Source organism: Spodoptera frugiperda, chromosome 8 (assembly GCF_023101765.2).
Source record: "Spodoptera frugiperda isolate SF20-4 chromosome 8, AGI-APGP_CSIRO_Sfru_2.0, whole genome shotgun sequence".
In the NCBI taxonomy this organism is placed as follows: domain Eukaryota; kingdom Metazoa; phylum Arthropoda; class Insecta; order Lepidoptera; family Noctuidae; genus Spodoptera; species Spodoptera frugiperda.
In genome coordinates, this window is record NC_064219.1 from 11,255,697 (window position 1) to 11,269,366 (window position 13,670).

Here is a 13,670-nt window from a genome sequence, read left to right on the forward strand (position 1 = left end):
AATGCGGAAATTAATTTCGTGTCGGAAAATATGGCGATGGCGTCCGCGTCCTACTTGCACGCGAACCCTGCCTCAAAACCAACAAGATACATTATTTATGGTATATGAGGTGCTTTATTTATTACAACTATTTCTTTTTCAGTGCAAGAAATAAAACTAATTTGGATGCATGTCGCTCGTATGTCACAGTGTTGTTAACGACGCGTTCTGATGTTTACATTAGTTCGACATTTGGCGTCCGTTTCAAAGCTAATCTTTGGCATTCGATTGAGACGCGATCACAGTCAATTACGCTTAGTAAACAAATAAATCATTTGAGGAACGTTGTTTGGTTTGTTTGTGATCAAATATTTATTTTATTGACTGCACGGTTGGCGCGGTGGCTGGGTAACTGGCTGCCATGCAACGTGTAGTGGGTTCGATTCCTGCACGGAGCAACTCTTTGTGTGATCCACAAATTGTTGTTTCGGGTCTGGGTGTCATATGCATGTGCAATTGTATGTTTGTAAACGCACCCACGATACAGGAGAAATCGAATTTGGCAACGATTTTTTTTAAAATAACCAAAAATTTAATTAATTTTACGCATCGCGTTCCCTTCTTAATGGGCAACTCAGATTTCAGTTAAAACCTAGATCAGGGTTTCCCAAGCTTTTCATATTGGTAACGGTTTAATTCCCTGAAGCTGGGTCTTGAGTTTAGGAACTTGATTAAGATAGGTCTTAATCCAGACCATTTCAGGAACCACTGATCTGGATTGTGACCGTACCTTGGTACCACAAGTTAGAGTTAAAGTTCTTCGTTTATGATAAAGGATTTAACAAGTGCACTTCTTCTTTCTGTCGTATGTCTTATAGATAAAGAAAAACTCAAAATCCAACCTACTGACAATATACATTCTAACGTTACTTATTCTGAACTATCTCTTAAAAGTTTGAAAACGACGTTAGGTTTAAAACTATTAAAAACAAACGTATTTTGTTCAGATCGTCCATCTATCATCAGTACTCTCACTCGAAACTAAATCCATTAGACACAAATTATCCTCTTTTATATTCCTTTATAATCTACGCCTCATTATTTAACTCAGAAGAATACTTGTCTACACATTAAATAAGTGTTTGTAATTAAAATTATAAATGATAACGTTCGCGACGTTTGCCTGGCAATCAATCTTGTGTTGCGGTCGTCATTTAGTGGTTTGTGGTGTGCAGGCAGACTGCAGACAGAAGGACTGCAATAGGGAAAAGGTGGATTATTTTCTTTTATGAGGACGCCCTTGACAGTTCCATAAACAAATAGTCAACAATAGTCAGTGGGCCTAATCCAACTCTATATTATATATCTCGATATAAAACTGATTTAAGTTGATTCAAACTGCATGCATTTTAAAATATCGCTGTTTTAATTTTCTTCATCAGTTATAATCTTAATTTACTATCAATCAAAGTACCTAAATGCGCAAGCGCACCCAAAACAAAACGCATGTTGTTTTTGGCGCCATCTTAAATTATATGTGTCAAATCGGCGCAGACGCAGGTAGCAGTTCAGTCAGTGACTTGACAACAAAGTCGGTGCTATTTTCAGCGGGAGAGCTGCCAAACACCCACTGAAACGCAGCGACGCGCCGGCGACCACTCAAAGTCAAAGACCTATCGGAATCGATTTATGTGTACCGAGATATCGGAATCGATTTAAAGGAAAATAGATGATCGATTAAGTTCTCCAATTTTATGTAATGGTTTAATTTGGTCTGTTATTGTTTCTGCGATAAAACAAAGAGTACTTGATTACTAATTGATCTTGAATTATTTATTTTAAGATTATATCTACCGATAATGGAAACAATTGAACAGATTAACTACTCTCAATGATATCATTATCCTTTCATTCTAATTGCAATCTCGCGGTCTTTCAAGAAAACCTTGGCATACATAGCTATACCTACTTATAAGTAAATAGGTACCATCTTCTCGAACGTTTGAAAACATCGATGACTTGACAAAATTGTTCGAATCAAAACATGACGCTTCATCTCCCGTACATTACACAAATTGCCCTAGTCATTGCAAATACAGTCAAGCGTAACCCGTCATAAATCGGTGATGTTGCTATCGAGCAATCAATCGCTACATCAACATTATCAGGAAATTACACCTGCTACCTGCTGATCAAACCACTATTGTTCACGAGTTCCACCAGCTTTGTCCGTGTGACAAGTTTATAGAGCGAAAGCCTCAAATCGATGCCATGTCAAGGACGCTGGGTGAACGTGTAGTCATGTACCTTTGCTGTTCAATATCGGACACTAGAGTACCTGGTCTAAGCAAGCGAGGTGACTCAGTGCACCTAATTGACGAGATGTCCCTGCAAGTGGACAAATAGCCGATTTGGCCACAACTAACGCAACACTCCAGTTCTGACGTCAAGCCACTCCGAAATGGAACACTATGCACCTGTCACGTAATATTTCCAACTGGAAAATTCCAAGACACAGCCACTCGACCAGTCCACCAGTTATTTACTTTGAGCACTATGAACACTATGTTATTGTGGCAATGTTTGGCCCCAGACTGAGCTTGGCACGATGTTCGTTTCGACTCTTTTGTTCGTTCAGTTTTCAGTGAAGCGTCACGCGCGATCTATTATGCCTTGTCGCTCCAAGATTACTGTGTAAATTACTTCAGAGTAGATGGTTAGATAATGTGTTTTGAATTTAATGTCCTTGTCTTAAAGTTTGAAATGCAATGAGTTGGAGTTTTATGGGTGGCATAACAGTTTAGTACCTGGTGAGCCGTATCATTATATTATACGAGTTTACAAGCAATTTGTCACTAGCTGTTCAGCTTTAGATATTTACTGCTAGTTCGTTTAACTAATAGTTTCTAGACTTGGTGTTTATGGAGTGTATACGTACCACAAGCCACACACACATGGTGGTGCTTGGTACAGGCACACATCACATCTACCACACAGTTCCCACAAACCTTCAACTCGCGCGTGGCGTGCACCTACCTCTACCTCTGATATGGTTCTATTTTTACCGACTTCATTATATCTGTTGACTCAAGCGGAAATGAGTTTCTTTACAAATTCAGAAAGATCTATGTCACGTACTTTCGAACAAAGACATATTTCTCCGAATTCGGTGTCTACTTATAAGCTGTAGTCACGATGAAAATCGCTTGTTTATGCCGTGTAGGAACATTCTAGATGTTTTCCAGTGAGTCAAGGCAAATCTGAGTGCATTATAAATAGCTGTCCTTACAAGATATACCTACAGATAGGTAGACTGATTCGTCGTATAATGCGTGAAACTGTCTTTTATCAAACAGATAATGCAGTTTTTCATGTTAAATATTGAAACATAATGAAGTTTATGAAGATTGTCACCGACAATGCACACTTTTGATTAAATTCGTCACTATCTGTGATAATTTAATTATGAGGTTAAAGGACAAATACCACAAAATCCGAAATAAAAGCTCTTCTTCATCACATAACCAGATGGGTACCAGTTAGATATAAATTATGATCCATTCCACTACTCTTCAGATCTGGCAATCAGCTCAATTAAATACTGCCGTCTCCTCTTGTCCATCATCAGGGATGGCCAATGGTGTGCAGGCGATGACAGACTGATTGGACTTGCATACTGATGACGCATAGCTGGAGGGGCGGACATTCACGATTGTTTGACACATCATGACCTATTGCTAAATATAATCTGACTGAAGGTACTCGGACGGACTATTTATTACTGACTACTACTACCATTTTATTCTATGCCTGATGCAGAACCTATTCTTCTGTTATTGAAGTATATTATGGCCCTAAGCTCACGAACCAATAATAAAACCGTTTGCTAATAAATCACCTAAAGACACTTAGGTCAAATTAGGTACCCAAGAGATAGTCTAGAATTTAAATTGTGTTTATATAGGTACCCACTACTAAGTATGGATCTAGATTACCAACATGGCCAAATACAAAATAAATGTCTGGATTTAATCAAAATAAGTGGAAGCCACAATGCGATGGTTCGCAGACAGAAATAGCTCGCAATCAGAGCGGTGGCGTGGGCGGTGCGGAACATGGAACTCAGGCCAAGTTCAACGTCTCTATTTACTTGTCATTTTAGGATATTGACACTGTCGTTTATAGCTGTTATTATAGTTATACTAATGTGTTACAAGTGTAGTTTGTTTGGACGCTGAATTTCAGTAATAAAACATAACAAATGTTTTTTCCTAATATTGATCAAATTGATATATTTTGTTTGTTCCATATTTCCGATTCTATTCCTCATTATTTGTTCTGTACGTGCGAACAAGAATCGAGTTTAGTTAAATACAGCCTTAATAGGTACAGGTAAAGTTTCAAGTGACTTAAATAGAAATCTATTGACTACTAGAAATTTGGAAATCTTCAACAGCCGAGAGTTAAATACAGCATAGGTATACAGGTAAAGTGTTGAGTGATTTAGAAATCTATTGACTACTAGAAATTTGGAAATCTAAATAAAAGTTAACGAGTATTGTGGTAGGTGATCGATAGTATCCGCCCAGTTACAACGTTGGGCACATCATATGTGACCTCTCTGATGTCGGAAATAGGAAATTCTCACTGGATTACATTCTTCTTGAAGTTATCTTTCGCAAATATGACTTTACTATTAGGTAAAGGACAGATGGCAACTATGTTGTGTTCCACGAATAACTGAAATAGTAAGCACCTATTTATGTAATGTGTATCTGATAACGATAAGATACGTATATAACTCTGTAAGGTTATGTCCCATTTCCATCTGCAGGCGCTGACTTCCAAATGGATATATAAATTATCTACGTGTGTTGTGTAACCCCAGGTCTACAAAGATGTATAATAAGAGTTACAGTTTACACCATATAATGCCAGTAAACAATTTGGTTCAAGCTTTATACTCAGATATTGAATGAAACTGACTGGTTTACAAAAATAAGATATTGCTCAGATAATTTTTGTAGGCACTTAACTATATTATTTGCGCCGCGCATGGCATACAGAAATCCTTATAGAATACAGAAGAATATAAAATACAATGGCGCGTGATGCGCCATTGTATTCTATAAGTGGATGCGTGAGTGTGTGTCTAAGGCCCAAACTACCTATGCCTTCAGGCTTCAGGGATATAAAACGGATGATAAGTACTTCTTACACACACACTATATCGTATCTAAAATCATCTCCGTCTCTAATGGTACATTACCATTATAACGGCGGTATCTTATCAGCCAGTATCAGTTCTGAAGCGACCGATAGACAGCTGGATAGACAGATGTCAGTCTGTCAATGAAGAGGCCGAACAGGATGCCATCGCGACTAGATGGAGACAGATAAAATATTGAATATCTGCGTATTATGTAAAGAAACAGTCGAAGTTACTTGGTGATGAAAGTGGAGACCTGTACCCTTAGTATGAGTTTGCTTTATGTTTAAAGTAATCGAAACGAGACCGCGTTCGGCGCTCTAATTGGCCGACTCGAGAAAATCAAACTCTACTCTGCTCTGAACATGAAGCAAACAGTCGTACTAGGGTATCTACTAATGCTGTGTAAACTACTAGAGTACAATATTAGCAAGGCCTAAAAGCCTGTAAAAGTAACCGAGAGAGACAATAATTAGTATTTCTATAGTCCTGAGTTCAGCAAAGTGATGCATTGCTGTTGTTATAAATCCGTTATGTTGCGGATCGCGGAGAATTAGAGCGCTAAAAAGCAATCTTCCTCTTAGAGGAATGGAAGGACATTAATTTGTAATTCTTTGACATTTCGACATGTTTGTCAGTAGTCATAGTCTAGACTACTTGATATGTAGTAGGTTACAAGTTTACAACAAATAAAATAGATGGAGAAAGTAACCTTAGTACAGGCACAATCCTGATCCAGAACTGCGGCATAACTAGTGGGCTTACCGGGGCTCCGGCTCGACAAGCAGGAGTAGCAACGGGGTGGTTTTTAGTGAGTAAGAGTCTGACACTCCCTCTCACCTCGCCCTGGTGAGAGAAGACATTGGATGATTGTCCCCCCTCAAAAAAAAAGTACATCCATAATGTATAAGGGACCATTTGCATTAAAATTTCGTTTAGGCACGACACGAAGGCTGTTGAAATGGGTAATTTAAAAATCATACAAATACTAGTGGAGGCGACCTACTGTAGTAATAATTGGGTTTATAGGGCATTGGTCCGGGTGTGTCCCAGTTTTGGGACCGTCCTGCATTCTGCACTGTTGAATGACCTTCGAATTTGTGACCATGTGAATATGGACAAATGTAGGTACCGGTTCTAACAACTGGGGGAGCTTTAGAATCTTTTTTTTTTAGTTTGAATCATTTATTCGTAGGTATATCTTTAGGGTTGACTAATTAACATTATTTTGTAATACTAATCTGCAGATTTATTGGTGAATCTTAAAATAATAGGTATTGTCGTAAAATCTTCTAATATCTCAACCTGAAATGACTGAAAGCATAGGTAAGTAATCCTGTAAATTGCTTGGCTCGCGACTCGAATATAAATGAGATTGCAAACTTTCCTCTCGGAGTCGGTACGACACAGGGACAGTTTACCTGTATTACATACAAGTACGTACGGTTCAATTTACACGGAAATTTTAACATAGCTACGAATGCTATGTGTGTAGTGTACCTACATACATACGAATATATGTTCTAGTTATATGGTCCGCAACACGAGTCAGCTGAGCGAGTATCGATCGAGTAACCCGGGAAAAATACGAAGCTCCCGGCTTATTGGTCTCCCAGCCCGCCCGGTGTGCAACCGTACTCGGCCGGGTAACGTCAACAAAACAAGACACTGCCGCATTGAAGTGTTCCGGAGACCGGAGGAGTATTATTATGAGTGTCAAGTAAATTGAAACAAACCAAGTGTGATATTTCAATCCGCTCACACGACACTCGTGTTATGGCCAAGGTAATTCTCCACGGTATGCTCCGCAGATGTTACTGTTAGTTTTAGATTACAGCCAAGATAAGTTTAGGTTACACAGAAAACATGAAAAGTCGATTGTGAAAAAATGTTGTTTCCATTATTGCTTTACAATCAATGTTACAAAAACAACTGCAGGCTAACCAAGATCACATTGACAAGTTCCAAAATTAAATATCAGTACAATTTATTGGTGTATTTAAACCATAATCTACACAAACCGAGCAATTAAACCTTCAATACGAACATAAACATTATTCATACGCCGATATATGCAACACAAGGTGAGTACTCACCGATGCGCTTGTTGAGCCTCGGCGTGGACCTGCCCTGCTCGTCATCCTCTACATCCACATCGAATGAAAATGGAAAACTCTTCGTAGAGCCCACGAATCCGGTCGCCATAACGACAAAATTCACATGAAAACACGCGTCATGCGTCGGCAACCCTCCGGTTCTCCGATATGACTGGCTGGAAACAGCGTCGCACAAAACTAGCGGGAAAATTTCAAGCGCTTGACGGAAATTAAACCAATCACTGTCAAGTTTAGAACGCACGTCTAACTCCTCATTGGTGGATATGGTTCAATGTTTACTGCGTATTTTTATATAAAATTATTTTTGATACCATTGCTGAGTCAACATCAGAAGGATTAGACTCGAATGAATGGGCGCGAATCTGTCCGCAGTTCACGTTCACATGATTAACTGCTGCGTCGAGAGAACATTTGTTTATAAATTCCCATAATAAACTAGACTTTGTGATACAAATTTTAAACGAATAAACATAACATTTCTCTTGATGATATCATTCCAGCAAAACTAATCTATAAAGAAATACCTAGCTAAATATTTCTCAGTAAGTACTTACTCACCTAAAATCCTGGTGTGTTAATATCAAGATAAAAACATTCTCAAAGTCAAGTGTTCTGATAACTCGACTCTAATAAGATCCGTATTAGAAATGCGATGTCAAGATAAATTGAAAAATGTTGTCATATATGTCCGAATACCGACAAAACACTGAACGGTTAAAATCATTTGCATGTACTAGTTAGCGCGCACTTTAAAATACTGATTATGAAAACAATTTTAAACGTACTTATCGCATATTCTAATTTGCGTGCCAAAACCTCAAGTCTGCTGACTAGACATAGTTTCCAGAATCCCCTTTCCTCCCCCACTCAATCATCAATTCCCCCAAAATGGTCAGTAACGTCCTTGTATATAACATCTTTGATGTTATTTTATTACAACTTTCGTGAGACATACTAAATTAATTATTATGTTCCTTTGGTGTTGCTGATGTCCATTAGATGATCCGGCTACCCGTTTGCCGTCGTACTGCATAGAAAATGCTCATATTGGACCCTCAAGATAAAAACGAGAACAACAGCAAGGAAGTTAAAGATAGAGGGCGTATTTCTAAATGTGTAACATTCTTTAGTAGTATGTAGTGTAGTTATATTTTTTATACTTATATTATTTTATACTGTCACGCTCAATAAAACAAGAGTCACAAGTTACATTACATAGTACTTCACTAAGTAAATTAGCAAGGTGTTTTTAAGGCGCTGTGCATAGTCAAAATAGGATTGATTCAACAGATTTTTTTGCCCAATGTTTACATGTTAGAGCAACAAAAAAAATATATGTTAATCTTGATCATTTTTATGAATGGACCACCTTCTTCAAAACACGATTTCTATAAATTTTCTCGATAGAAAAAAATCATAAACTAACCACTTAAATTGAAATTCTAGCCATTGTAACTATATTATTTATGAACATATCTTAATAAAATTAATAACAGTGACGTAATTTAAAATAATAAAGGGATCTGCCTTATTTATTTGTCGATTGAAATGAGATATTTGTAAGGATTAATATAATTCATGATAAATAACTCAGAACGAATCGAACAAAACGTCGTCCGATCATGACATCTATTCGTTTCTCTTTCATTCCTACGCGGACCGGCAGTGACCGCTGAGGCGCGCTGCTTGGTGGACCTATGTCAGTTTGTGTCAATCGCCGCTCAGAAAATAATCATTCACTAACATATCTTTTTGTTGTTTGTAATATTTTATTTTGTAATTAGCTTTTTCTAAGTTGGGTTATCAGTATATTTTTTTGTACGAAATCGATTTGAATTATAAGTTGTGTAAATACAATGAATTTTTTCATATACTATTACCGCGTAGCATGGTGCAGAAGAAACATTCAGTAACGTTCCGTACCATTCTTGAAAGGAGAAGGGGACTTTTGCGCCCAGCAGTTAACTAGTTGAAATTTATATTAAAAAAACCGTCATATTTTTCTAAGGGAAATCACAAAATATGGTACCTTGTTTCTATCTAGGAAGCGAGAAAACTTAAATTAAGTTGTGTAATAATGTATGTAAAATAATGTATGTATAACGTACTCTGTGATTTAAACTTCTTAAAACACTTCTGTCTGACATCAGTCAGTCACCGATTGACAGATGACACTCGTTCGTTGTGTTTCGTTCTGAGTGCGCACGTATTTTCCATGTTTTATTGTTAAACCCCACGACCTCGGCTTTATAAAGGACTTTTGACGGATCTTGCATCTCTAAATTACCTGACTCTCTATTTTGGACAACTGTTTAAGCCTATCAATCGGATATTGACGACATGGATCGCTGTGTAAATAATTGTACGATTGCGACTGGTCGCAGTAACTCTATTGGCAGAAGAGTCTTGGAAGAAGTGGCGATTTTATCAGTTATTCGTCAGTGGTGTGCATCTCAGCCTGTATAATATGGTTACCATTATCTCAATTGGGAAAGATACCAAGAAAATATACATACCCCGCCCCCTACACAATTCTTTGATGACATTCTCCTAATTATTGAAGATGAATAATACATATTTTATACTAATATTGGTGTTTTATTTATATATCCTCCTGTCCCTTTTTTAGTTTTTAAAAGATTAGTGCCTACTGCGTCTAAGGGCCTATGCACACCACGTTTTTTAAAAGCGCCGTCGACGCGCGTTTGTAGCGATACAGACGCGATACGTAACACCATAGACGTGTTTAGTGATGAGATGTACTGCTATGATGGATATGGATAGGATGTCGATGATTTTTTGGAATAGAAAACAAATATTGTGCGTAGTTCAATTTTTATTTTTAAAAAACCCTGTCCTAATACCGACAAAACACTGAACGGATAATTATGTTGATGAAACAACGGAACATTATAAGATGGGTTAAAAAGTTGCTAAGAAAAATTATTTACTTTTTATTCGTCCAAAGTCATATTATTATCTGAGTCAGGATCATCTGAATCTGTATCTGTATATTGACATTATATACACGCAGATATACTGCACAACTAAACAACACACTTTAATAACAAAATTAAAGAGAATTCAATGTATGCTGCGAGTATCGATAGCGATAAAAAAAGATCTTTCTAATGTCCATCCCTAATCATGTGGTACTGAGAGACGTCAACGTCATACAGGCAACTGTCACTAGCGCAAAAACTATAGTAGTAGTAAGTTTATGTAAATTATTGTTCGATTTCGGTTTTAGTCATAAAAAAACTAATAAAAAAATAAAATAAAAATAAAATAAAAATGTATACAACATAATATTGAAAAAATAAAAAAACAAAAAACTAATACGAGTAATGAGATTCGATCTTAAGGATCACGGAACGCGAATCTAGACAGCAACGCACTGGGCCAATCGTCCATGAAACTATAGAAGCGAAATTACGCTCCTAAATAAAATGGAATACGCGTATCAATGACATTTGCACGGTGCACCCCTCAGTACACGAGACCCACTTCACCTGCTTCACCCCCTCAAATACATAAAAGTTGTCTATTCACCGCGCCTTAAGTAACATTGCTAAGAATATTTTGTAGGCGCTTGTATATTATAGTTTGGCACGGACTTTTATGTACCTATAATTTCAGGAACAAATATTTTGTTTACTATTGAAATAACTTGCTTTATCTGTTATTTGATAGGTTTTACTACCGTACGTTTCAATAGTATACTGTGCCCGACAGGGTCCATAATTGTGACTTAATACTGTATTTTCTAACACCTATGTACATTATGGATGCAATAAATACTTGAATACTAGTACATGAGTTAATTGATCCCAGATGTCAAGATTGTCCCATTAACAATCATATTGAACTTTATCAGAGCTTGTTATGAAGGTATAGCTAGGTAGATACAAGGAGACATTTTAATAAATGCATAATAGATAGTAGCCAACATTTTACTTTATTGCATTTTAGTAATTTGTAGTTTTACTAACATATTTTTTTTAGCATTTTAGCATTTATCAATCATTACATTCTATTGTCTTTTTGATTTAATATTTATAATTTTTATTGCAGTTTCCAAATAATTTCTACAATAAAACGAAGTTCCAAAGAAAATAACACATACTCAGACTGTCTAATCCAATGATTTTATTATACACTTATAAATATACCATGACAAAGCATTCTCTAGTTAACCAGTAGGTGTTCACTTGGCGGCCGTCTCGTTGATGGGGTCCAGCTTGGGCTCCTCGAATTTGAAGGTAGGGAATGAGGTCATGTCCACTCCGGAGCCACCACCATACTGCTTCTCCAGCTTCTCCAACTCCTGTTTCATTTCCTTAGCAATAGCCGGGCTGACTTCCATCTTGCCACCACTGGAATTGAACATATTTTGTATAATTTTATTGTAACTTTCGTGAGACATACTAAATTAATTATAATATTTTGTATAAGTTAATGGTCATGACCATTAACTATCATTTGACTGTGTTTGACGTTTGAATATGCACTCAATTCAGTACTATTATTTTATTATTGAATCTGAATGTAAAAAATACAGCCACGAGTGTATGCTGTGTTTGTCACTTATTAATATAAATTTTCTTATACCATAAAGAGGTAAGATAAATGTGCACATACCCACTTTTTATATGTGATAAACATGTGTATAATTGTATTGCATCTTAATTTAATGTGACAACAATAAGCGTAACACATTTTACGTTAGGATCTTTTGAGGCAACTTTTATTATACAATCGGCCCTGGTAATTTTGCAATGAATCAAACATTAGTCTCAATGTTTACATGCTGTCAACATTATAATCACATTAATGCCATCTGCAAATCACACTTCATTAATTTCTACCAGCGTCCTATATACTGATTATCTAAGCTGGTTTGGCTGGAAGGTCAAAGTTACTTCAACTTACGCGCTCTTCTGTTTGTACTCGCGGATTTTGTCGAGGAACAACTGCTGGATTGGGTCAGTAGCCTTCTGCGCGGCCGCCAGGTTCCTGGTGACCATCACAGAGGTCTGTGCTACCTTCACACCACCCAATAGCCTGGAAGTGAGCATCTGAAACCAACATAACCTCTTATAAGAGTTACATAACTTCGGTCACAAAATTTCGCAGCCATCACTTTTAATATGATTTAAAGACTCCTAAATTATATATTTATAAAGTTTTACATCCAAAATCACTGATAATAATTGAATAAGGTACCTTTTCGTATATGCGCTTGTCTGGCCCTTTTGACAAGTTTGACAGTGGAGTAGAATTTTTTAATCGATCAGATGAAGAATATTTTTTGTGGCACAGACAATAACATAAAATGCCTATTTACAATGTAATGCACAACAATAGTTTTTAAATTATCGGGGTTTCTGAATATAAAATCTCACATACATTACAAAGGTAGTAAATAATATAAAGAATTCTAATATATTTTTAAGAAATTCTCTATAAAATTATAATTTTGCTCGTGCGCAAAAGCTAACATGTCAAACGTCTGCCGTCACTATACAAACGTCAAATAATTGTCAATATGTCAATGTCAATGCATTGTTGTCAATGTCATTCAGTTTATTTTGTTGTCGACTCGATCGATGCTTGGCCGCACGATTTTATAAATAATAACTGCGGTTATAAGTGAAATTTGCTTACAGATGCTTTGATATTAAATTCCAAGAACTGGACTATACATATGTTGGGTTAAAGAATGGACAGAGGAAAAATGCCTTCAGCGGGTCGGGGAGCTAAGAGCAAGGCTCCGCAGCACCCACAAGATATCTTCGCGTTGGGCAGTAAGTCCACTGTGGTGGTCTCCAGGGACCCTGAGAAGAGGAACATCCATAAACCTTCTACCAGTAGTACGTACGACCATTGCTTTGGAGATTTCTAATCGTTTCTTCATGAGAAAAAATGCATGCCTCTCAAGCCTCTCCTTACAATGTTCCTAAGCTTGCTCTCCTAATGACACTATATTGTTGTGCTACCTATTTGTAAAATGTACTGTCCAAGACAATTATATAACTTAGATTGCACAAAATATATTCGTTTTAATAATTACAGGTGTAGAACGCAAAAGAGAACCGTCAGGGTTTGGAAGCCAGCCGCCCAGCAAGCGTGCGAGGATTGGTTCACCTGCTGAGGCAGTTGGGGGCACATCTCTTGAAGTAGACCCGGTAGACCTGGTGCCTAATGTATTACAGGCTTTGGACACACATAACTCTGACAAGCTGGTATGAACTGTTGTCTAAACATAAATTGCAACCTTACTGCTATGTATATTATTAATTTATTAACCAAAACATAGTATTTTTAAAGTAAATCTATTTTAACACCACAAATAACTTTACATA

General features: G+C 36.9%; 3 protein-coding genes across 11 annotated transcripts in view; 1 reads left to right on the forward strand and 2 right to left on the reverse strand.

The window, feature by feature from the left end:
• Positions 1-7,469, reverse strand: part of LOC118275826 (AMP deaminase 2) — a 41,868-nt gene extending 34,399 nt beyond the window's left edge. For 2 of the 8 annotated variants that reach the window (XM_050695442.1, XM_050695449.1), the window contains exon 1: positions 7,285-7,469. In XM_050695442.1, coding sequence (XP_050551399.1) covers positions 7,285-7,393 — 109 coding nt within the window. In that variant the 5' untranslated portion in view covers positions 7,394-7,469. Of the gene's footprint in view, positions 1-2,456; positions 2,671-7,284 lie in introns of those variants that run through there. The other 6 variants (XM_050695447.1, XM_050695448.1, XM_050695446.1 and 3 more) reach the window with 6 other exon arrangements.
• Positions 7,470-11,431: 3,962 nt separating this feature from the next.
• Positions 11,432-12,698, reverse strand: LOC118275838 (ATP synthase-coupling factor 6, mitochondrial). Its single transcript, XM_035593931.2, has 3 exons — positions 12,532-12,698; positions 12,238-12,383; positions 11,432-11,681 (listed from the first exon to the last, which is right to left on the reverse strand). The coding sequence occupies exons 2-3, from the start codon at positions 12,381-12,383 to the stop codon at positions 11,513-11,515; spliced, it is 315 nt and encodes a 104-aa protein (XP_035449824.1). The 5' UTR covers positions 12,532-12,698; the 3' UTR covers positions 11,432-11,512.
• A 183-nt stretch (positions 12,699-12,881) lies between these two features.
• Positions 12,882-13,670, forward strand: part of LOC118275732 (integrator complex subunit 1) — a 28,366-nt gene continuing 27,577 nt past the window's right edge. For both annotated transcript variants that reach the window (XM_050695458.1, XM_050695459.1), the window contains exons 1-2: positions 12,882-13,178; positions 13,381-13,550. In XM_050695458.1, coding sequence (XP_050551415.1) covers positions 13,028-13,178; positions 13,381-13,550 — 321 coding nt within the window. In that variant the 5' untranslated portion in view covers positions 12,882-13,027. The remainder of the gene's footprint in view (positions 13,179-13,380; positions 13,551-13,670) is intronic.

Bases quoted from the DNA above. Each gene is read 5' to 3' on its own strand.
- LOC118275838 (XM_035593931.2), bottom strand. From the start codon at position 12,383: ATGCTCACTTCCAGGCTATTGGGTGGTGTGAAGGTAGCACAGACCTCT. The intron at 11,682-12,237 runs GTAAGTTGAAGT...GTTCAATTCCAG, and splicing joins GAGTACAAACAGAAGAGCGC to TGGTGGCAAGATGGAAGTCA.